The following is a 25,493-nucleotide window of genomic DNA, read 5'->3' as shown; positions in this document are numbered from 1 at the left end:
TTCAAAAGCAGGGGGGCACACTCCACAGATCTCTCAATTAGCACAGAGCATATGGAGATGGGCAATGCCGCAGAAATTTTCTCCTGGCCCAACACGTCCTGGGAGTCCAAAACACCGTGGCAAATCTGCTCAGCAGACAAACTCAACAGATCCACGAATGGGAACTTCACCCACCGGTTCTTCACCCATTCTTTCAGAAGTGGGGGCATCCTCAGATAGACCTCTTTGCCACCCACAAACAAAAAATGCCCAAACTTCGCCGCCAGATATCCACACCCATTGTCCAAAGGCAATGCAATATGGATGAACTGGTCAGACAAATTTGCATACGCATTTCCACCTCTCCCACTAATGGAATTAGTGGTGCGAAAGCTACAACAGCATTCTCTCACGCTCATCCTGGTAGCTCCAACATGGGCCAGACAACCGTGGTACACCACACTACTGGAACTCTCGGTAGTACCACACCAAAAGTTACACCTCTCACCATGCCTCCTAACCCAGAACCATGGAGAAATCAGGCACCCGGACCCAGCTCAGCTCAACCTTGCCATCTGGCTCCTGAGGTCCTAGAATTTAGGATACCTTAACCTTCCCCCTGATTGCATGAATATTATCAGAGAAGCTAGACGCCCTACTACTAGGGCATGCTATGCTGCAAAGTGGAAACTATTTGTTTACTGCCATAACAACACAATCAACCCTCTAAATGTGTCCATACAGCACATCATATGTTACTTGCTCCATCTACAAAGGTGTAACCTAGCATATACATCCATTTGGTCACACCTCGCAGCAATTGCTGCTTACTTACAGAACAGGCAGCACCTATCGCTTTTCAGGGTGCCTGCCATCAAAGCGTTTATTGAAGGCCTCAAAATAGTAATTCCACCCAGAGTACCACCCTCACCTGTCTGGAACTTGAATATAGTTCTCACAAGGCTAATGGGACCGCCTTTGGAACATTACATAAATGTGAGCTGCAATTTCTCACATGGAAAACAGCTTTTCTAGTGGCCATCACTTCCCTTAGAAGGGTTAGTGAAATACAAGCACTCACTATACAGGAACCTTTTCTCCAAATGCATCAGAACAAGGTTGTACTCCGCACCAACCCAAAATTCCTACCCAAAGTCATTTCTCCCTTTCATCTCAACCAGTCGGTAGAATTACCATCCTTTTTCTGACAACCTCAAACGGTTGCGGAAAGGGCTTTACACACACTGGATGTTGAAAGGGCCTTACTTTACTACATCCAAAGAACGCAACCTTTCAGAAAAACCAAACAGCTATTTGTCTTTCTCTCCACCACATAAAGGCAACCCTATTTCTAAATTGGGGATAGCTAGGTGGATTGTAAAATGCATACAGATTTGCTACCACAAGGCAAAACTAACGCTATCTGTTCCCCCCCCTAAAGCCCACTCTACAAGGAAGATGGGGGCTTCTATGGCTTTTCTAGGGAACATACCATTAGATGACATTTGCAAAGCAGCGACACGGTCAACACCGCACACTTTCACAACATTACTGTGTAGATGTGCAAACCAAGCAACAAGCTAGTGTGGGCCTGGCTGTACTAAACACTTTTCCAAACAACTGCAACGGATGCCGGTGGTCGCCGCTAGGGTTGGGTAATGCTATATAGTCTATGCACAGTGTATAATCTGCAGCTCGTATGCCTCGAACGGAATATGCTACTTACCAGTATGCATCTGTTCTTGGCATGTAGAGCTGCTGATCTATTATACACGCCCACCCGCCTCCCTGGCTACCTGTATCCGTTCCAGTCTATCTTCTTTAGATACAACACACATGGGTTTCTTTACCGTTATTACTACGCTCCATCTTTCCCTGCTGGCGCAAAACCATCTGAGGATGGAGCCGAAGCCCATGCGCAATACGAACCAAAGGAGGAGTCGCAGACCTCGTGACTTCCAAAGACTTTCCAAGAGGAAAAACAAACTGCAAACATCCAGGCCCAACACCAGATGGCGATCTATGCACAGTGTATAGATCTGCAGCTCTACATGCCAAGAACAGATGCATACTGGTAAGTAGCATAATCCTTTCTGTATTTATCTGTAAAAATCCGCTAAAGCGGAGCCTTATTTGAGAGCAACAACCATATGATTGTACTGATATCTCAAGTTTTGGAAAACTGACTTGGTCTTGATTCTTGATGTCACGTATCTGTGCGTCCACTTATAAAAGTGAGACCATATGGAGCTGGGTGGATCAGGTGACCAAGTGGGGAAAAAGGTTGAAATTAGAGCAGGGCGATCATGGGTGAACTGAACAAAATACTAGGGGCGAGCCTAGGGCTGGATGTGAAATTCTTACTCCTAGGTATTCTCAGATATTGACCTGCCACACTATGGGCTTTTACTGGCCAATCTTGGGTTAGTGGTGGCCAAAAGGGACATAGCCAAGTATTGGGTGGCGCAACACCTTCCTACATTTACGGAGTGGAAATCCAATATGGATCTACATGGCTGCGGAGAAAGTAGTTTATAAAGCGAGGGGATGCCCACGTAAATTCCGGAGAATTTGGTCCCCATGGCTGATGTACTACAAGCTGGATCTAGCTGGGGGGGGGGGGGGGGGGGGGGGGGGGAATTATGGGGGTTTTGTGAGTGTTTAGTATTAAAGTCTGCAACATGACTTATGGTCCATTGATGTAATTGTACGCTTGCTATTGATCACACTTCTTGCGTTAACAACTTTTCCCACCTGTAAATTTTGCCTTTCAGTGAAAATATATATATATATAGTTTAAAAAAAAAAAAAGAAATTGGAGCAAGGGGGTCTCCAACCTTTTCTGAACTGACAAAATAATAGTGTTGCATAATTAAAATTTTATATGCAATTCAGCAAAAGCTTTCTGATTTAAGAAGCTGGGTTGCACACAGGTGGGCTACTATGAGGTAGCTGGAGAGCTACAGCAGCTACTAGTTGGAGACTCCTGCTTTAGAGGGGGGGGGGGGGGACGATAGCTTACTCTGTAGAAAAACTGGTGCGTGCATTAGAAGCACTATGTTTTTTAGGCGGTGTGATCTTCTTGGCTTGTTATACATATGGCACAATAGTTTCTTGATATATTATAATACTGCACCATTAGCCAGACACACGAAGTGCATAACAAGCAAATTTGACTTTGCACGCGTACTTTTATTCCAGTTGCTCTGAATCACAACTTTTTGCTATTCAAAATAAAGTGCCAAATCCACACACTTCTGCCCTTGTTTCTAGTTGGTCAGGTGGAGCATGGGGGTATGAAGGCTATAAGCGCAGACAGGAGCTGGTTTAATCTCCTGTAATCAGAAGAAGTGCTTGTATGTTTGCTCAAATGTTGTCAATTCTGAATTTACAGCCATTGAGAATACATTTTTTAAAGGGCACCTCCAAGAAAAAAATATTATTTTGGCAATTCCAGCCCCTAACTTCATACTGAAGATTGGTCTGTCTATTGCCCAGCTGTAAATCCTCAGTGGCACGTTAAAGCATGCCATGAACAGAACAATCCTAAAGAAAATGTAATTGCAAAAGACATTATTGGACTTAAGATTCCTTCAATGTCAAAAGGTTTTTAGGAGCAAGACAATGAATAGTTATCCAACATTGCTGTACCATTGGAAAAATCCGTTAGGCATCTCACAAAGTTAGCCTCGCCCATTTACACATTGCTACCAATTTCCTTAAAAGATATAGACGGAGGCACTGACAAATTGAGCGAGCAACATGCTGATTATGCTGTTGACAAGTGAGGTGCTCTGTATTGTTTAAAAACAGTGGAAAGCCGTGCTGCAGCAACAGTTAATTATAAAACAGTACTACGTGTTCTGCTAGTTACCAAAATAAACAAGGCTCGCCCTAAAAATGAGCATATCGGGATTAAAGTGACCTTTGTAATTGAAGTAATACACGGAATATAACCAACAAGTTTAGGCATACTTAAAACACTAGTTCACTTTCAATAACCTTTTCCCAGGATATTTCCTCTGTTCAGCTTTGATTGGACTTCACCAGTCCTCTCGCAAGTAGCAATGTACAAATCTGGGTCCTCACTGACAAATGTCTGGCCTTGGCCAGCTAATTGTGAGCAAGCTGAGTGGAAAAATTGAGCACTCAGTTTGTCATCTGCTAGAGATACTCCTGCTTTCTAGCCTAGATGGGTTAGCCGCAAATGCACTCTGATCATTTTGGAACCCCTGATGGGCTGCTTAAATGGACCGTGCTGTGGAAGGTGCATGTTGCCTGCAGACATATGTTGACTAAGCTGATCACCAGTCTGAAGTACAGGTAACCTAAACTGTTGCCTTTTCTCAAAGCTAGTCTTGATGTGCTATTTTTGGCTTGATGCTAATGTGATGCACATTTGTCCACAATGACAGCTTGCCAATAGTCATAGTTGCTTTATTCTGTGTAGGTGTTTCTGCTGCCTTTGCAGTCAAACTGTTCAAATCATGGATAAACGAAAAAGACATAAACGCAGTGGCTGGAAGTCTTCGTAAAGTTGGAATGGACAATAGACTTATGGTAAGCTCAAGCTGATGCTTTTTAATTGCCTTCTGTTTAGTTTCTTGGTTGCATTCAACCTCTACCCACAAATATCTAAATATTAAGTGATTGAAATGTGAATTTTTCTAACTGTTTACATTTAGTTTCCATAAGCCATGTTGGCTTTCCTTCTAGGATCAGTTGTTCTGTGGGCTGTTTTCAAGTTTAAAGACTTAATGGTGGCTGTCTTCTATTTCCAAGCAATGCATTGTCTCATTTTGCCAATAATCTTCAGTTGGCAATGTTTGTTTTTCATATCGACACTGAGCCATAACAATTCCTCCTTTGCATTTTGACCACCTTTTCTTAATCGCTTCGGCCTGACTTGCAGTCTCATTGATATTTCTTGAAGGAACTTTTTCCTGCTAATAAACAAAGCGTGGAACACTTCACAAAATATTTTACTGATGCTGGACTGAAAGAGCTTTCGGAGTATGTACGGAACCAGCAAACAATTGGAGCTCGCAAAGAGCTTCAGAAGGAACTTGCAGAGATGATGTCTCATGGAGAACCTCTTAAAGACGTAAGTGCATTTTTGTTCTGAATGAGTTTCAATATGTAATGTATTCTAGGTAGTGTCCTACGAGAGAATCTGTGTAGTTGCGGATTGGATTTGTTGCGTTTGCTAATTTGGATAATGTGGGTTTAAAAAAATATATTTTTCATAGTTATATCAAACTTTAGGACATTGTTTTACCTGAGTGACGGGGCAATTCTTTTTGTCCCAGGTTGATCGTGGTTTCCTGGAAAACGCCCAAAAGAGTATAGGCTCTTTGGTGCGTGTTTGTAAAGTATTTCACTAGCAGTATGTGTTCAAGAATAAGTGGTCAACTTCATTGGTATGTTTTCTCCCATATTGGTGCAGAGTACTGATTCTTAAATAAGAATTGGGTGTGAGAGGGCATGTGGGATTCACCCTGCAGATTTGACAAACCTGGTTTGGACCAGTTGCCAGTATCTTTAACTGCAAGTGAGTGCTATGTGTAACTGATCTGTCACTGAGTACAGCTGCATTTGACTAAATAGATGCCTTGGTTTTTGACTTTAATACAGTTGGAGGTTTACATTCTAAAAAAAAAAGCAGACTTCACATAGTAGTAAAGCTATGATCGTATTTACTTCTATAAGAGGCCTGTCTTACTCCCCATAAAGGTTCATGTAAGCTTTCTATTCCATGATACATCAACCCCCTGTAAAATGGCTCACCAAGGCAGCATTCAGGTGAACAGCAGAACCTCTAAATGTGAGTTTAATTAGGGGAAGAATACTCCCTGGGATTTAATTGCAGGCTTCCTGATTGGATAGGCCATGGAGTAAAAACACTGGCTGCCTCAGCCTGTAGTTTGTTCATCGTTTATTACCAAGGTGGTACTGTGCACAAGCACTTTGAAAGGCTAAGATACTGAAGCCTGGACTGGAACCACTGCAGGGTTGCCCTGCTCCCTCCATGCTAGGCTGAAGTCGCAGAAAGCCCTCTGCCACCTTGCTGCTGTAGAGAATTACCGATCTGCCTGTGATTAGGAGCTAGCCTACATATGCTAGCTTAATTTTAGTTAAAGTAACCTCAAACATAGCATGACTAAAACGCCAAAGCAGGAGTAACTGGAAATCTGATAGGCCTCGAATAGGTATAAAGTAAACCAAATGGAGAGCTGTCATTTTTACGTCTCTACCTTGCGATCGCGTAAGCGATCGCAAAGCGAGACTATTGTAAGGGGGTTGAAAAGTGCTCCCAAAAAGCGGATTGCATGGCTAGCACGCGCACAATCACGCGCATCGTGCCGCCATGCAATCCGCCTTTGGGAGCACTTCAAAGGGTCCGCTCCCCCGCCTGGAATGTGCTCCCCCGCCCCCAAGCGCGCACGCTACGCTCCGCCGGGCTTGTCTTGTTTACTCAGTGTTTGCATGTTATCTTACTTCCTCGTGTTACATTGAGTCAGTCCTCCACACTGACTCCTTTCCTTTTTTTTTTTTTTTTTTTTTTTTTTTTTCTCCTGTTTCGTTCCCGTCAGCGTCTCTGATTGTACATTCCCTCCTCATTTTGCGTTATTCAGCGCGAGTTGCACACCTTCATTCCTTTCTGCTGTTTGCGTGCTTGTCGTTCCCTGCCAGCATGAAGCTCGCTGAAGGGCTCAGTGACCAAGATGATATTCGTGCAGCTTCTGGTAAAGCGATGGAGGTTCCTGCAGAGTGACATTCCGCTCACAAATGACGGAAATAGCCTCCCTTTCTCGTCTAGGGTGCTTATAAAAAACAGACCTGTTTGAGTTATTTTTTTCTTTTCTTTTTTTTTTAAACTTAAGCGCGAGGCGCGCATACGGCCAATGCTTGTTTTACTTTGAGAGGTTTCCCTAGTAATTTGCAACTGACTTCCTGCGGCAAGGTTTAATGCCTGCCTTTTTCCCGCAGCGTTTCAGAGGCATAGATCTGATGGGAACTTTTGGGCTTTGTATAGTGGCTTGTGTGTGTGAAATTCCCCATTTTCCAGCCCTTCCAAGCATTCAGTGACCATTGCCTTTCAGATCATTTTTTCCTGCTTTCCCTATCGGCTGTTTGTACGAGTTACGCTGCCCTCTGGCCTTAAGAAGCACAGGGAGAGCTGATTTTCCCCCATGGGCCTATCTTCCTTACCAGCTCAGCTGTGTAACCGATTGGGGTCTCTCCCTGTGACGCTGGAGATCTAAATTGAGACGAGGGCATGAAAACAAGCCCTACAGAGAAGCTTCTTCACAGTCTGACACGATCTAATGGCAAAAACACACTCTGGTGGGGTCACTGGCGTTTGTTCAGGTCAGCCGTTTTGGAGCAGGGCACTACAGATCAGGTTGCAGGTCTGTGTTGGGCCAGTACTCTGGCAGTGAAGTGGTGAAAGGGGTCGATATTCAGGCAGCCCACCTATCAAGACGTCAGAGGGCTGGTAGCCCAACGTCAGGAACAGTACTTCCGGAGCGTTGTGGTTTAGAGAACCATAACAATTGCAGAATTACTCGTCCGGTTGAATAGTCAAGCCTATTTTCGCTGCTGATTAGTCATTTCTGTCCGGAGTCACAAAATACGTAACAGCTGTTACACTCCGAAAGACTCTCCGAAAGTGGAGAACACTGATCCCATTACACAACAAGCATTTGGAATACAATAGGGCTTAAATGTTGTAGAATTTAAGCTATTGGTATTGTAAGTGACAACTTTTATTTGTGTTTTGAAAACCAACACTCCTATAAAAGGCATTGTCATTTATAATGCCAATAGCTCAAACTCTCGCAAATGTGAGACCAGTTTAATGGTGTCCGTGCCCCTTTCTTTAGACGCTGCTTGCTGTTTACAGGTTACAGCGAGCCGCATATACAGAAAGGGGCTCGGCTACCATTAAAGTGAAAGTACGTATGGGGCTCTTTCAACCCCCCTCTCAAAACAAGCATTTGCAATGCAATAGGTCTCGCATTTGCGAAAGTTTCAGCTATTGTCATTGTTCATGACAATGCATATTTTAAACCCCTATATAAATGGCATCATTTACAATGGCTAGTGTTGCATTATTAGCAATGCCAACTGCTCACACTTTCATAATGCGAGACCTATTGCATTGCAAATGCTTGTTGCTGTATGCTTGTATACCATTTGCAAATCTATCCTTCTAAATGTTTGGCAGTAAAATTAAAGGCAACATTTCTATGCTTCTTTTTTAATTCTTTTTTTTAATTATAGATTAGCTTGTATGTCAAGGAAGAGATGAAGAAAAACAACATCTCTGAACAAACTGTAATAGGTATCATGTGGTCCAGTGTTATGAGCCTTGTTGAATGGAACAAAAAGGAGGAGCTGGTAACGGAGCAAGCCATCAAGCACTTGAAGGTATATTATTCTTATTGTGACTGTCCGATTACTGTTGCTACTACTCGATTACTATGACTGAATTTAAAAAAAAGTTTAAGTGTAAAAAAATGTTCCTACTAATCATGAAGTGTGTACGGTTGAATGACAGCAGCGAGTTAAGCTGTGATGCAGTAACATTTGAACAGTGTGGTTTTAGGAAGGGATGAACACCCCAAACCAATTTCTTTTAACCCCTTACTCTATGGCCCTCTTTAATGGACATTTCTGACCTGGATAGATAGCGGTACGAGATGCTGTGGCCTTCGACCTAATCTGCAACCCTCCTGTTCGGAGTATGAGGTTAAGTCGCCTGAGTCAATGAGGCTGCAGTGCACTTCAGCAAATCTGAGACTGGCCCCTATTTTCATGCAGTCTGACCGGCTACTATGCAGTGAATCAGAGTAGCTGACCTGTTGTTAACTTGGGCTTCTAGTGCGGTGGGAATAGAATGTTGCTTTTTGTCCTCCCAAATCTGATTTGTTGCCTAAAAGGTCATGTGTTGCTTGTTGTACTTTTATATTTACACACTGGTTTGTTGTGGTCGGTGACCCTTTGCAACTTTTCTAGCAATACAGCCCTCTCCTTGCTGCCTTTACTACCCAAGGTCAGTCCGAGCTGACTCTGCTGCTGAAGATTCAGGAGTACTGTTATGACAACATTCACTTCATGAAGTCCTTCCAGAAAATCGTGGTGCTTTTTTATAAAGGTATGTGGGGGTTTCCTACCCCCCTTTTTTTTTTTTTTGCTCCTGTTTGAACTGCTAAACATCTTGTGCATTATGGTATACATGTCTTTGTTTCAAATGTTTAGAAACATTCCCTCCTCCGTAATGCTCCTCTTAAGGGGAAAAAATATATAAATGCATTCCTTTGTCTTATCTCACTGACCTCGCATAAGGCACTCAACTGTTTTTTCTTGAGGGGAGGTGAATGGGCATTTTTTTTGTAACCTGGTGTAACCATGCCAAACGTTGTACTATGACAATTGGCAGTTGCCAACAAGGACTCTTCAAAACAGACACCTAGGACAGTTTATGTACTTTTGGTACCAAGAATACGCACAAGTGCAGTATTGAGGAGGCTACGGATTGCTTGGTTTGCAGTATGAGGTAAGACCATGTTGCAAATACGCTGTTACTAAATGACCAGTTTTCCTCCAGAAGACTGCCATACCTGTTTTCCAGTTCTGAGTTCACATTGTCAGAATTGAAGCAAATACTTCTGATTTATAAAATTTTAGATATCTGGATTGTAAATCTCAGCTGAAAACGTTAACATTTTAGACTGTTCTTGTGGAAAGCGAAGAGCAGTAACACGTTGGCTAAATATCGTTTAAAAACTTATCTTTAATGTATTATACATTAAAGCAAGCTTGGTGCATGTCCAGCTTCTAGCATCACACTGATAATATGATGTGCTGTTGTAGTGGCCAACTTGCATGTCTGCTGATATTGAAGCTGCACAACCACAAAAGCTAATGCCATTCCATTTGACCTAATTGATTTAACTTTCAGCTGAAGTTCTGAGCGAGGAGCCCATCTTGAAATGGTATAAAGACGCACATCTTGCTAAGGGGAAAAGTGTCTTTCTGGAACAAATGAAAAAATTTGTAGAATGGCTGAAGAATGCTGAAGAAGGTAAGCTCTTTCTGTGTCCAATGAACTACCCAGACTAGTCTGAACTTGACACAAGGGGGGGGGGGGGTTGTATGGTGCATTAATTGAGACTGCAGGTAATCCAGCTGTGGTCATTCCCTTGCAAAAGTATGGTAGGAAAATAGTGCTTCGAATTGAATAAGAAAATGGCTCAGGCATTTTAACACCGTTTCTGGTTGTCGAGTTTTAGAAACTCCTTCCCCCTAAACGGTTACTACAGAATGCCTTTTTAGTAGTGCACTTTAATGTGATACTTTAAACATTGCATTAGCAGTTTACCCCTGGCAGTTCATTCGTAGTCCAAGTTAAATTTCATTAGCTTGGTTTTCCACAGATTAATATGGCCATGTCTTTGAATGGGTCTGGCAGGCACTGCAGTACACTGCATGGTTTCTTCTGTCAGTCTTGTCTTGCAGTATTGGAAATGCAAAAGATGGGAGTGACTTGCGTGTTTAACCTATTTTGCTGATTATTTTAATACTGCTAACGTGTTTATTTCTATCCAACAGAATCAGAGTCTGAAACCGAAGAGGGTGATTGAGTTGTTAAACCATGTCCCCAGTAAGCAAACACAGGAGCTGTAGATAAAACTGTTGCATCTCGTCTCATTATGTGTCCTGGTTTTTACATCCTACCTCCTGTATCAAGCATGATATAAGGGCTTTCATGGCAAATTTTTATTTTAATTGTTTCTGTGGTGAAGTAATGTCGGTTTAGTTTTCAAACCATGTTTTAAGTAGCAGCAGGATGACAAGATTTGAATCAGATGTTACATTATTCCCCTTCAGTTATATTCTACCTCCTGTATTTTCTACTGTAATAATGTAATTTAAGGCCTTTCAAAATGAGCAATTCATTTTACCCCCCAGGTTTTCTACATAAATAAAGTTTACAAGTACTTATGATTTGGCAAATTTGTTATGGACAAACTATTTGCAAATTAAATGGCGATAATCCAAAATTAAAAATGACTTTTATATGAAGTGTTCAAAGTCAAATTTACTTTGTTTTTAGATTATTTTTGTGCTTTCCTGATCTGAATAATCAATGCTCTGATTTACAAAAGTGTTCACTTGCGCTGTCGGACTCTTTATCCTAGTAATAAAGATCCTTTTGATAAATGTGAGTAACGTTCCCATGCAGCAGTAATCCAAGGAAATGCAATATGGTTAATGTAATCATGAACAGAGTAGCACATCTACATAAACTCATGCAGAACTTTGGGAGCAAAAACTCCTATTTCTTTTGTTGTTAATTTGACTCTTCCCTCATGTGGAGCGTTACTCTACCATCAGTCTCGCCACAGAGTATCTTACTACACTTAATATATGTATTAAATTGTGATGGATTTGCAGCCCAACCAGTTTAGTACTACAAATGCACAATTATTTTGAAAACGTGAGTTGTTGCCTACATCTGTTAAAAAAAAAAAAAAAAACTGTTTGACAATGTTTTCTGGAAGACCCAATTTATTTACAATCGTTTTTGGCCATGTTTTTCTTTTTACTTGTATTAAACGTTTTGCTTTAGGTATCTAAACTTTGATCCTGCACTTAATCGTATCAATGTACAGCCTATGCCTTGTATCCTCCATTAGTAACAAACAGGTATAGACTGTTAGAACTGTGACAAGCAATTTAGTGATTTGGATGTGCACCCACTGAGAGTGACCAGCAAAGGAGGGTATTTTCAGTGATTAAAGACAAACCAACCTCTGTAATACAGGGGACGTGAAACTTACATCTGCATTTCTACTTTGGTCCTGAAAGCCAGCCGGACCTTAATGTCACTTATTAAGACATAGAAACTAAGCCACTGAAATAGTCGGCAGTGGGAACAGATAAATATCTTTAGTCTTGTCCTTAAGGCGCCTAACACCTAAAATTGGAAACGCAAGGTGCATGTCACATTGCACTAATGTAATCCAAACTGATTTTTCTACCCACGCATCTGCCTGGAAATTAAAGCAAAACTAAATGTGGATAATTTTCAAACCTGGAACATGTGCTCACCGTGTGGGGCACACATCAGTGCCAGAGATTTGCATTTTCCCGTGGAGTTCAATTTAGCGGTAGCTCTGGAAGTGTGAAGCGCCGAACAGGCCAGCTCAATCTGTTAAGTGAAAACATTTGTTGGTTGCAGTCACATACAATAGCAAAGCATTGTAAATGATCGCTGTTACTTGGTGACTTTGGTTCCGTTTTAAAGAGTTTTATTGTTGCACATATAAAAGTTAAATACCATGTGATAAACCTGTGCCTTGTATCCTAGAAAGAATTTTTCTTCTGATCGCAGCCTCTAGTCATACCAACCTGATAAGGTTTTCCTATCTGTCGAGCGGCATTCCCTGCTCACTTGAAATTTCTGCTCCTTAGGATGTGGACTTCTGGTGGATGAGGAATGGATAGTGCTGCAGTGTTTCCTGCTGTCACTTGGATGAAGGGTAGCTTGGAGCTTAGTGAGAAACTGGGAGACAGTTGCTGTAAGAAACTGGCTTTCCATATAGTGTACCAAAATGAGGTACACTGCAGAAAGTCCAGACAGCCCTTATTGGTTTGCAGGGATTAAATTAATAGTCACAAATGATCTATATGTGGTAGTATGGGCGAGCAGTTAAGGCTCATCAGAGGGTAGTGTTAAGCATTTGTTGTACAGTCAATAAATGAGATACTCTACCATTTTAGAAAAATAACACCATGTTCGAGGCATGTGAGCTGTAGATCACATGCTTTGCATAGCCATCTAGTGTTGGGTCCGGATGTTTGCATTTTGATTTTCTTTGAAGTATTTTCCAGTCACGAGGTAGGTGACTCCTCCTTTCAGTGATGGTGTGCATGGGCTTCGACTCAATTTTTCGTTTTGTTGCTGTTGGGGCCCAATTTTCTGGTATCCATTTATCTCAAGAACCCTCTCTGGTCGACTGGATCTTTTTACTTGCCTAATAGCGTGGAGGGAGCAAACACAATTATCAAAGAATACTTTCCGCAATTTGACATAATTGAAGACTCGAAAGTCAATTTCTATTTCTCTCGGGATTTTATTATCAAGAAACATCTGCAAATACAAGCACCTTAGCACAAGGCTCAACGGGTAAATGGGTACTAATACCACTCTGCGAAGAATCCGCATACAACTGAATATGAACAAAAGTACAGCTTCTAAAAGCATGAGGTAGATAACTACCAAGCTAATGTTGATATTAGGAATCATTAAACCAAAGCATTTCTGTCCCTACTCTATGCTAGATGACATCCCTGCTTACCATTCCCTTAAGACCCAAGAGATCCTGAAAAGGTGTCACAAGTGAACTTCCTAAGAAGTCTTCACTTGGAGAGCTTGATCTCCAAGTGATTTCCAGCCTAAATGCAAAAAGAAATCTGCTGTCCTCATGCAAAGAATTGAGAAAAATGCTTGACACAAGTCAATTACTGTGAACCATTCAGCTTCGCATGGGATCTGAAATAGGATCACAGATGGATTCAGTACCACTGGACAACATGGAACAATTTCGTTTATCTTTCGCAAGTCTTGCACAATCCTAAATTTCCCGCTTGGCTTCTGCAGTCCCATAATGGGCGAATTACATGGGCTACCCATAATCTCCATCAGTATTCCCTGCCTGATCATAGACTCAATCACAGGTTTAATCCCTGCGATAGTTTCAGGGGATAACTTGTACTGGGGTGTCCTCGGAAATTCTACATTTGGTTTAATCTGCATTTTCATTGGATCTACTCCATTGACTAAACGAATCTCCTCACCACTAAGGTCCCATGCGTCAATGGACACCGAGTCCCTCAGATCAAGTGGAAGCTCTTCCACCGTTGATGCTGGGTACATTTCCACGCACACACGCTGATTTGCAACCTTAAAGGTCGCATTATCGTCTCTCGTCTGTACCTCCACTCCTTTTGGGGTACAGTAGATTGTACAGTTGAGCTTGCACAGTAGATCTCTTCCTAACAAGCAAACCGGACTACAGTCACACACCACGAACTGGTGTTGGTCACTGAAATTTCCTATCCTGATTGGAATTGGCTCCGTCAGTGGACTAACCAACTTCTTATTTGCCACTCCAACAACCTGGATACTTTGTCCAGAAAGGGCCAACCGTGGAACCACTGCCGACCTTATGGTCGATCTGGTAGCCCCCGTATCAACCAAAAAGGTTGTAGGGTGACCATCAAGATCTGCTTCCACAAAGGGCCCTGCCTGATCTACTTCTAGAATGGCCCTAAGCATACAATCCGCGTCTCCTTTTGACCCTAATCGTGCCAACAAGCTTGTATCATTTCCCTCACTCACTTCAAACATTGGCATCTGCAAATAAGTGTGAGCTCCCTGCTGTACAGTCTGTATTCTGGGTGGCTGGGGAACCTGCACCTGCGGAACACCAGCCCCCCCCCCCCCTTTTCATCGTCCTAGGTCTAGTTACTGTCCGCCCCAGGGACCTGAACTACTTCTCCTTCCGGCTGCATCTGATTCCATGGGTTCAGGAGACACACGCGTCTCCAGTGTCCAACCTGATGACATGCTGTAGTCCTTTTCAATGCCGCCACATCTGTCCTAGGGTCTATTGGCCTTGGCCTTCCCTGCCCCGGAACATTCTGATTTCCCGCCTGATAATTCCCCTGTCTCCTTACCAAGGCTCCCCCATTAGGCTGTCCCTAAGCGGTTTGCATCTGAAGAAGCATCAAGTTATCCTTCAATTTCCTATGCTTGGATTCAATCTCATCCGTACAGTACCTAGCGTAGCGCAAAATCTCGTCAACCGGTTTATTCTGCCAGCAAATCAAATGCTGCTGTATCATAAGGCTAACTTCTGGCCTCAATCCCAACACAAACTTTGAAACAAACTGTCCCATATCCTTTGGGTCCAACGCATCTAAGCCACTGTACTGCTTAAAAGCCTGCAAGAGTCCCTCATAGAATTCATGTACCGTTTCCTTGGGTTCCTGCACTGTCCTGTCTATCTTTACCCAATCGTTGTCTTGGGGTGAGACTTTCTCCTTCAACCAGGCAATCACTCGATCATACATCCTCATTACTGCCGGTGATGGGCCATTCGTATATGCATTTCTCTCAGGCTCTTGAGTTGGCCAATCAATGGCAGTCTTACATGCCGCCAACAAATCTCCCGGGACCACGATGTCGAATAAAGTATTCAGATCGGTCCACAATACCTTTGAGATTTTATCAAACCGATCAACCTGCTTATACCACTCTACTGGTTTCTCCCTAAGCCGGGGGAAATCATTGGTAAAAGCCGCCAAATTGCCCCTGCTCCAGGGTACGTACATGTATCCTCCATTCTGCACTTCCTTTAAAGGGAAATTCCCTATCTTTATCTGCCCTCCACCCGGAGGTGGGGTCCCTCCTATCATTCCCCTAGAGCTTTTCTTCCTGGACCATTTTTCTTCCCATTTATCAAACGTCATCCATATACGCATGGCTAGGATCAAATCTCTGCTATGGGCCCTCAATCCGACAAACCTTTTCTCCTCCAATTCCTGGTCACTGTACTGCAACCTATGGCTTCCTTGCAATGCTTTAGTTTTAGACAAATCTACCTCGTATCGCCTAGCCAATTCTGACAATTTCTCATGTACAACTCGTGCCTTCTGAGTCACATCCTTCGCCACAGAGTTTCATCCGGTCCATATGTTACCACTCTCTCAAGGGATAAGCTTCCGCTTATTATCTCATCCACTTCTGCTTTTAACCTTACTACATCTATCATCCCGGCTCCCAGGGCTCCTTTCAGCACCTCTCGGCAGACCACCCTTCCTCTACCGTCTTCCTCACATTCATGGTCCTGCGACCTCCCTTCTCGGAACATTTCCCTTGGAGCGGACCGATCTCCGAAGCTGACCTGCTCTCTCTGCCATTCTTACCCTTGGGTCCTGGCCTCTCAGGGGCGGTACCCATGATCGTAAATCTGATCTCGACTCCATCAGGGACCTCGACCTCTCTGGTCTCTGCTCTCTTTGTTCCCCAGATGAATCTGACATGGCTGTACTCCATTCTATAGGGTTCGGATTCCGGGCCATTGCACCCGTTTGGCCACTTTCTGTGACCTCTCTCCTAACCCCCTCGGCTGTCTGCTCTGGGTTTTCGCCCTCCTCTGTATCTGGGTGGTAAATCGAAACAATGGGTCCAATGGTAACCGGTACCTTAAAAGCATCCGGTAACCTCTCTCCCTCACCCTTTATGATTGCCTCGGACGGGCTCCTCGTACTCTCTGTTCCTATTGAGTCTTCCTTCTACTCTCATTTCTGGATGGCTTGTTACTCCTCTAGCATCTTCTATTTGAACCAATGTCCCCTCTGGGACCTCCGGATTATACGGAGGTGGTCTCTCTGGCAACAATCTTTCCAATAAGTCATCGTCTATCTCACACTCATCCTCCTCTTCTTCTGGCTTTGCATTCCTTACCCCCTCTGATGTGATCAATAAGGGATACAGTCTCTCTCCCTCTATCGCCTGCACTCTCTACCTTTTCTCTGCTGCGTCCCATCTAGCATCCTGGTAAGCCCTGATCGACCTTCACCCTTTCCTGATTCCTTCCTCTATCCCTATCATGCGCTGCTCTAATCCACGTATGTAGTGCTTCGAACTGTGTTGGCCTTGGCAAAGGTCGTAAGCCTGCCATTACAGATTTCAACTGGTACAACACTGCTAGCCTGAACGAGCCATACCTCGGGAATGCTAATTCCCCTTCACTTTGAGTCCTTTTATGCCAATTCTCAAGCCAAATGATCGTATGCAATCCCACATTCTTTGCCATATAATGTGCTGGAGTATCCTCTGGAGGGGCTTCTTCTCCCTCTCGAGTAACCACATGTTTATCGCCTCTACACAATTCTTGAAAGACCTTAAAACACTTCATGACTGACACAATTCGATCTCACACGCTGTTTACCTCTTGATGTCTAACCCTCCAATAACAGCGCGACTAACACCAACCAACCTATCACAGCGCGACACACTCTGACGGCACCTTTCCTGTGTTCGCAGCAGTTCCCTTTCCTTACTGTTTGCGTCTCACGCCTGCACTCGTCCCATTCATACACTGAAATAACCGTTTATCCCAAACAAGTTACTTCTCTGGCTGTCTGTCCACAGCCTCTGACTGTTTGTCCACAGTCTCTCGAAATTGTTGACCTCGGTTGGCAACTCTGTGCCCGTCCGGGCAGAAACTTCGCCTCTGATAGGTTACAAATACTCAAATCCACATACAGCAACCCACGACCAGCGTAGAGTTGTCATGCACTCACACATTCGCTCCCCCTATCTCGGTCCAGGTGATCGATGTCTTCTACACCACAATTCCCGGGCTGTGCGCGCTCACAGCCTGATCTCACAATCACTCAACATTCACTCTAACTCCGCAAGACATCACACAACAAATCAACACCGCAATCTACACATCTCATCCTGTTCATACTCACTCCACGAACTGCTGCTTCCTGCTGCACTGCTACTCGCTGTCTATGTTCATCATCCGCAGTCGTCTGCCGCTCACCATCTAATGATTCACCATTACTCATCGTCTATGGGTCTCAAGGATCACTTATCTTATCGTCCCTCGCTATCGGAAGTAACCATCCTCTGCTACCAACTGCTGGGGCCCAATTTTCTAGTATCCATTTATCTCAAGAACCCACTCTGGTCGACTGGATCTTTTTACTTGCCTAATAGCGTGGAGGGAGCAAACAATTATCAAAGAATACTTTCCACAATTTGACATAATTGAAGACTCGAAAGTCAATTTCTATTTCTCTCGGGATTTTATTATCAAGAAAAACATCTGCAGATACATGCACCTTAGCACAAGGCTCAACAGGTAAATGGGTACTAATGCAAATGCCACTCTACGAAGAATCCGCATACGACTGAATATGAACAAAAGTACAGCTTCTAAAAGCATGAGGTAGAGAACTACCAAGCTAATGTCGATATTGGGAATCATTAAACCAAAGCATTTCTGTCCCTACTCTATGCTAGATGACATCCCTGCTTACCATTCCCTTAAGACCCAAGAGATCCTGAAAAGGTGTCAGAAGTGAACTTCCTTACAAGTCTTCACTTGGAGAGCTTGATCTAAAACACGTTCCTTCTAGCTCCTCACCTACCTCTTCTCAACCCTCGGGGCGCTGTCCCTAATACGAAACCCTAAAACACAGAACACGCCCTCCGGCACACCTCCTCAACCAGGTCTTCTTCCAGTAATTTTCCATCCGGCTCCGTCCATCTTCCATCAGCTTGGCCTTGAGTCCCAGACACCGTCGGCACTAGGAGCTGCGATTGGCACATTCCAATGCACTCCCATGTCTGGCTTCCTCCATAATTCAACTGTTAGACAGACCTTTGTACTAACGAACCAACTGTCCTTGCACCTGCGGTGAGATCATGGGATAGAGAAATACTTCGCATCTTTTAACTCTACGATTTACTGCAGCCCAAAACCTCTACTAGAATAAATCGCTTGCGGCCTACCGTAATTGTTAACATAAATACCAGGCCTTTCTCTTCAACAATATGTGACTTCGGGCCTCTACTAGGTTAAACACACTATTAAAATACATTCTAACATTAGTGCTTTTACTTTCACATACGTGGATAAACGACATACATGAATTAATTAAATCAGGTTACACGTTTAGTCTAGTACATTGCATTAAACAAACTTATCGTTATGCATTTTGCTAAATACATTCCCTTATACATTTTCGCGTCTCCCAATTCTTCTACATTGCGATATAGCTAACACATTTCTTAATACGTTTCACGCAGCATTGCTAAAGATACATTCATTATATGCGGGTGCCAACTAACAGTGAATATGATGAACCCCTACAATTTTCAAACCTTTAGGCGCTACATCAGTGCTATCTGGTTCAGATGTGAATTGCTGCGCTTTTGTTCGTCACTTTCTCAGGTTCCCTTCAACACGCAATCCACTACTCAATTGTATCATTTCTCGATTGCGTTTCCCATTTTGCGTGTAATTTCTAATCAAACGTCTTCGATCGGAAAACTCGTGGCGGGCCGTTGGGCCTACCCCACGTCAAGCTTGCTAGCAGTTGATGGAACAGACTCCATTCAAGCCCCGTCCAGGGTTTTGCGTTAAGTTTCCACGCACCGACTTGCACAAAGTGTCAACCTCTACCTATCCCCAGAACACACCAAAAAAGACTGCGACACATGTCAATCATTCCAGTCAAAAAAGACGCTCCGTTACCGTCTGGCTCGACATCACGAAATGCAACATCAGAGCGGCTCTGAACCTGACCTCTTCAGCGAAGATTCCGACAGAAGAATACCACACTCAAGGAGCCGAAGAAGCAGAGCATATCTGTGTCCGAGGACGACTCCGACATGGAAGTTGAGCAAGTTACACTGGGTCAGCGTACTGTAGGTACAGAAACCCCCTTGCCCCAGCAAGCCAAGTAAAAGGCTCTGGTCACTCATCTGCCTTTGTGCCAAGGTCTGCATCAAGAAAATCTGTCCGACGTTCCGCTCTCTGATTCGAAACAAAAAACTGGTAATCCAGACACTGGACATATTCATGCCAATTTACCAGTAAAGAGGAAAATGGGCCTGCAGGAGGATTACCACATTCCTCTTAAGAGGAAAAAATGTGGGTACTAACCCTTTTCCGCCTTACATTCCACTTCCTTTGCCCACTGATCCCAATTTGTTCATCACACCCACAAATTTACCACTATCACCTGACCCACAGGATGAAGGGGGTAGGCCACAGGATACTGACCCATGTGAAGACTGACACTGATCCGTACATTAATAATGAGTTTGATCTATGTCCTGCCAAACCCTCACCACCCGACGACCACATAGGATACATTGAGCTACTTAACAGGGCTGCTAATTATGGGGTGGAGCTACATAAAGGCCCTAGAAGAGGATTTCTTCAAAACCCTAAGCTTCTCTCAGAGCTCCTCGTACACTACCAATGCTCAAAGGGATTCTTGAGCATACAGATGAGATCTTTAAAGATCCCGTGAGGGCAAGAATTATTACACACAGGGTGGAGAAAAAGTATAAGCCAGCACCTACTCACCCGCTTATATCAAAGGTCAGCTGCCTTTAGACTCTTTTGTCGTTCCCAACGCTCGCAAGATAGCTGACTCAGACTACATGTAAGGCCCCTCCTCCTGATAAGGAGTCAAAATGAATTGCCTCGGGCAAAAGGGTAATGTCACAAGCGGCCAATCATTGGTGCATTGCTAATGCGCAAGCTTCGTTAGCTCACTATAACTGAGCTCATTACGACGAGCTAGAGAAACAAATGCAGTTTCTGCCTGATGAACACAAATTAAAAGCTAATGACCTTATTCACGAGTGTAAATTAATCACCAATACCTCCATCAGGTGCGCCGCAGCACGCGCAGTCCACACTAGCGTGCTGGTATGCAGGCATGCTTCGTTGAGAATTTCAGGATTCAAACCGGAGGTTCAAGCTTCTATTCTCAACCATTTGGCAAAGAACACCTTCGGCCAAGCAGTGGACATTTGGCTAGAAAAAATTAAAGACACGGAGGTTGCCATGACCATGGGGGCTTTACAATTACCTTCAAATGGCAGATCCTTTCATTGCTCCTTTTACAGGGGTGGCTCCACTTACAAAGGCCACAGCCGAACGTTCTCATCTAGAGGCTATTTTAGAGGTAACCACTGAAAGCGAAGAGGCAACTCAACACGCACTTCCCCCTGCAAACAACAATCCGTGACTTCCTTCTGCTACCCCCGATCATTCTACTCCTATCGGGGGGGTCTCTCCCAATTTCTACCTGTCTGGAATACAATAACCTCACACAAATGTGGTGTTCTAATTATCCAATGTGGTTACTGCCTGGAACTTACACTTCCCCCAAACGTTCTTCCAAGATCACACGCAATGACACAAGAACATCTCAACCTTCTCAAGCAAAAGGAAGCTATAGAAGCAGTCCCTTTACAATATCAAGGGGCTGGTGTGTACTTTATGTACTTCTTAATTCTCAAGAAGGATGGCTCTCTCAGGCCATACTAGAACTCAGAACTAAAGCTAGACACTCAGACCCTTTCATATGGTGACACTCCAGCAAGGCGACTTTCTGTCCACTCTGAACTTGGACACCTATTTCCATATCCCAATACACCCCGCTCACTGCAAGTACCTCCGGTTCAGCACTATCAATTCAAGGTGCTCCCATTCGGAGTAACCGCCGCACCCAGGGTTTTCACCAAATGCCTGGCAGTAGTCCCAGCCCATTTACCAAGGCAACACATTCACGTCTTCCCATACCCTCATAAAAGTCAGCTCGCAACAAAACTGTCTAAATCATACTCGCAAAACAGTGCAGTAGCTCCACGATCTTAGACTCACAGGTCGTCTGTCCAAGTCTCTTCTCAAACCATCCAGCACGCAAGCGTACTTGGGAGCCACTATAGATACACAAGGCTCTGGCCTACCCCAATCTGACCAGAATCCTCAATATGCAGACTCTACTCTGTTTCAGCCTCAACACTTATTGCCAGCTCGAGTGTTTATGCCGTTACTAGGAATGATGGCATCTTGCATCCTAATAATCCAGTACGCAAGACTTAAAATGCGTCCCCTTCAAGAATGCTTAGCACGTCAGTGGAACCAGGCTCGGGTCTGTTATCAGATCTAGTGTTGAACAGCCACACCCATTGCTCTCTGCAGTGGTGGAGTCCACAACCTTTCAAAAGGGTGGCACTTAATCGACCTGGTTCCCGAGATTGTGCTAACAGCAGACTCAACGATCACTGGTTGGGGAGCTCTTCTCCGAACGCACACAATTCGGGGCATTTGGAGATTGCAGCAAAAGCAGCTTCACATAAATGATCTAGAGCTGCTAGCGATTCTTCTAGCGCTCAAACCATTTAAAGTTCATCTAGTAGGCTAAGCTGTCCTGATACGTACAGACATGACAGCAATGTGCTACATACAGAAACTGGGGGGGTTGGAACCACACACCAGCTGTCACAACTAGCACAGACCATCTGGAGGTGGGCTTTACGTCACAAAGTATCTCCTCGCAGAACACCTTCCATGAATAAACCATCAAATTGCAGATCTGCCCAGTCGTCAAAGACCGCAGATCCACAAGTGGGGACTCCACCCTAGAGTTCTCCTCCTATTCTTTCAGATGTGGGGCTTCACAGACCTAGATCTGTTCAGCACACATCTAAACGCAAAAGGCCCAAGCTTCGCAAACTGGTATCCACACCCATTGTCCAGAGGCAATGCACAATGGATGAATTGTGTCAGGGATATTTGCCGACGCTTTTCTGCCTCTCCCACTCATTCCATCAGTGGTGCGAAAACTCAGACAGGCGTCCCTGACACTAATTCTAGTTGCTCCCACATGGGCCAGTCGACCCTGGTTCACCACCCGGTTGGAGCGCTCAGTTCCTCACCAAAAACTACATCTTGCACACAATCTCCTCGCGCAGAGCCATGGAGAGATAAGACATCCAGATCCCAATCCTATCCACCTTGCGATCTGGCACCTGAAGTCAGTTTGGCTACCTCAATCTCACGCCAGACTGCATGAACATTGGAGGCTAGATGTTCTCCCACAAAAGCTTGCTATGCAGCAAAATGGAAGCGGTTTGTCATATACTGTAATAACAATCCAGTCCCCAACCCGCTTGATGCTTCAGTTCAAAACATATGCTATTTATTGCATCTACAGCGTTCAAACTTAGTGTACACATCCATACGCTTACATCTTGCTGCAATAGCTGCATACCTTCAGAATAGCCATTTATGGAGGGACTTAAGAGTCATTTCCCCTACAACTTACACCGGCTCCAGTGTGGAATCTCAACATTGTCCTCACCAGACTGATGGGTCTACCTTTTGAGCCATTGACAGATGTGAGCTGCAATTTCTCACTTAGAAGGTAGCTTTCCTTATAGCCATCACATCACTGAGGAGTGGGTGAGCTTCAGGCACTAACCCCAGAAGAACCATTTTTACAAGTACACCAAAACAAGGTGGTTCTTCGGACCAACCCTAAATTTCTACCAAAGGTCATTTCTGCCTTTCATATCAACCAATTTGTTGCGTTGACTGTGTTCATCCCTTGGTACATGAAGGGGCAGGTCCCAGTGGAGATGCAATAATAAATTAACATCAACATCACCCGTTAAATCAATTACAAACAGTACTTATTCATGTTTGAGTAAATTGAATGAAGTTTGGACAACTAGAATGACCTGTCAAAAAACCAGCACATTCGTCCATATAATTGCGACGAGGTGCCCAAAAGGGGAGGGGTAGAGAAGTGTAGCAATGTGCCAAAGTGAGGGTGAGAGCAGAAGGGCAGTGAACAATATATACATCAAACATAAGAGCCTATCCAGCCTTAATCGAGGCTAAATCATTTATACAACCATAATGTTTGAGAGAAACCGGTGAACCTATCACACTGGTCTCTATTTGGTAAATATAAAATAAGGCTGACGTTTCGACCCAGGGTTGAAGTAGGAATTTCAAGGCCTTACAGATGGGTCTTCATCAAGACCGTGGGGGCACCTACAGGTAGTTGAAAAAGGACCTTTAGTGAAATGAGGTGATGGAACAGAGAATTATTTGATTAAATCCAGAATAGTGGGCAGGAAAATTACCCTGAGTACACCAGAACATGCAGTGTGCGTCCCTCAACCAGATTCTGTGTGCAGAACGTGCTATATACCTTCGATGTGTAAAGAGCATTATTCTACTACATGGAAAGGACAAAACCTTTCTGTAATATCAAACTACTATTTGTGGCTTTTGCTCCTCCACATAAAGGCAATCCCATATCAAAATCTGGTATTGCACGGTGGATAGTCGAGTGCATTCAGACATGGTATGCAAAAGCAGAACTAACATTGACCATTCCCCCCTAGAGCGCACTTCACACACAAACTAGGGGCTTCTATGGCATTTTAAGGAAATATACCCATAGATGACATTTGCGAAGCTGCAAAATGGTAGACACCACACACATTCACAAAACACTATTGTGTAGATGTCTTAGCAAGACAGCAAGCTAGTGTGGGCCAAGCAGTTTTCTGTACACTATCTCAAACAATTGCAACAGCTACAGGTAAGCCTCCGCTTTGGGAGATCACTGCTGTATAGTCTATGTAAAGCATGTGATCTTCAGCTCACACGCCTCACATAGAAAATGATACCCAGTATGCATCTGTTCTTGGCATGTAGAGCTGTAGATTCACATGCGCCCACCTGCCTCCCCAGGTACCTATACCTGTTGCAGTGACATCTTACTTTGATACATATATGTTCATCTCTTTCTACTACTCTTACTAACTCTATCACCCTCTGCGGGGAAAACAATCTAACAATGGAGTCGATGCCCATGCACACTATCACCGAAAGGAGTCCCTACATCGTGACTGGAAAAGACTTCTTCGAAGAAAACCAAAGTGCAAACATCTGGACCCAACACTAGATGGCAGGCTATGCACAGCATGTGAATCTACAGCTCTACATGCCAGGCGCAGATGCATTCTAGGTAAGTAGCATTGTTCTTTTGGACCCTAAGATCGTTGGAATTGGTTAAGTACTTTAGACGTTATAGAGTTTAACTGGTAAAACGGTAGAAAATCACAGCTGCCAGATTTGAGACATGAGCCTTGAACGCAGTAATGTTATCCTATGGGAGAAACATTCACTGCAAAGGTACTTACAAGCGATTGTTTGGGTTACTCTCCTGGACTTGAGATGCTTAGGGGCCAAGGTACAAAGAACAACCAGCAGTTTGGATTTACCTGACCTAGTGTCCAGGTGCAGAGATGCTTGTTGCAATGGCACCCTCAAACGCTAACTGTTAAATACAAGTTTGCCCAGTATCTGAAAGACACATTAGTGATAGATTCCTTACCTTAGAATATCCCCAGGCGTCCGACTGGATCCGGATTTTTTTTTCGTTAGCAGTACCCCTGCGAGTCAGTAGGTGGTGTTGTGCGGCTCCGCGCCCATTGCTGGCGTCGTATGCGCCGAGATGACGTCACAGAGACTACTTAGGTGCCACCCATGCATGCTGACGTCAGTTCTTCCTATTTCTGCGCCGTAAGTCTTGTGGGGCCTGCCATCACAATATGTCGGTGGCGAACCCTTCTTCCCCCCCCCCCCCCCCCCCACACACACACACACAACACGTCTCTACTGCCTGGAGAGCAACCATGACTTCCGGTCCTGTATGAACTGTCTGGCCATGGCCCAGAAGGCCTTGCGGGAGTGGCGCCGGAAGCTAAGGTCCTGCATTCGTCCCCACGCCGCTCACTGTTCAGGGGCCATTCCATGGCACTCTCGCGGGGCCATCTTAATTGTTCCTCTGGGTACAAGTCTTCACCCTCCGAT

General features: G+C 44.2%; 1 protein-coding gene across 1 annotated transcript in view; it reads left to right on the top strand.

Moving 5' to 3' along the window:
- Nucleotides 1-11,070, top strand: part of BZW1 (basic leucine zipper and W2 domains 1) — a 50,497-nt gene extending 39,427 nt beyond the window's left edge. Inside the window, exons 7-12 of the mRNA XM_085649033.1 lie at nucleotides 4,430-4,539; nucleotides 4,913-5,083; nucleotides 8,266-8,412; nucleotides 9,001-9,139; nucleotides 9,947-10,069; nucleotides 10,597-11,070. Coding sequence (XP_085505159.1) covers nucleotides 4,430-4,539; nucleotides 4,913-5,083; nucleotides 8,266-8,412; nucleotides 9,001-9,139; nucleotides 9,947-10,069; nucleotides 10,597-10,628 — 722 coding nt within the window. The 3' untranslated portion in view covers nucleotides 10,629-11,070. The remainder of the gene's footprint in view (nucleotides 1-4,429; nucleotides 4,540-4,912; nucleotides 5,084-8,265; nucleotides 8,413-9,000; nucleotides 9,140-9,946; nucleotides 10,070-10,596) is intronic.
- Nucleotides 11,071-25,493: the final 14,423 nt, after the last annotated feature.

This window comes from Triturus cristatus, chromosome 3_2 (genome assembly GCF_964204655.1).
Source record: "Triturus cristatus chromosome 3_2, aTriCri1.1, whole genome shotgun sequence".
NCBI classification, from domain to species: Eukaryota; Metazoa; Chordata; class Amphibia; order Caudata; family Salamandridae; genus Triturus; species Triturus cristatus.
Note: the sequence above shows the minus strand (reverse complement) of the source record. Positions and strands in the feature narration are given on the sequence as shown.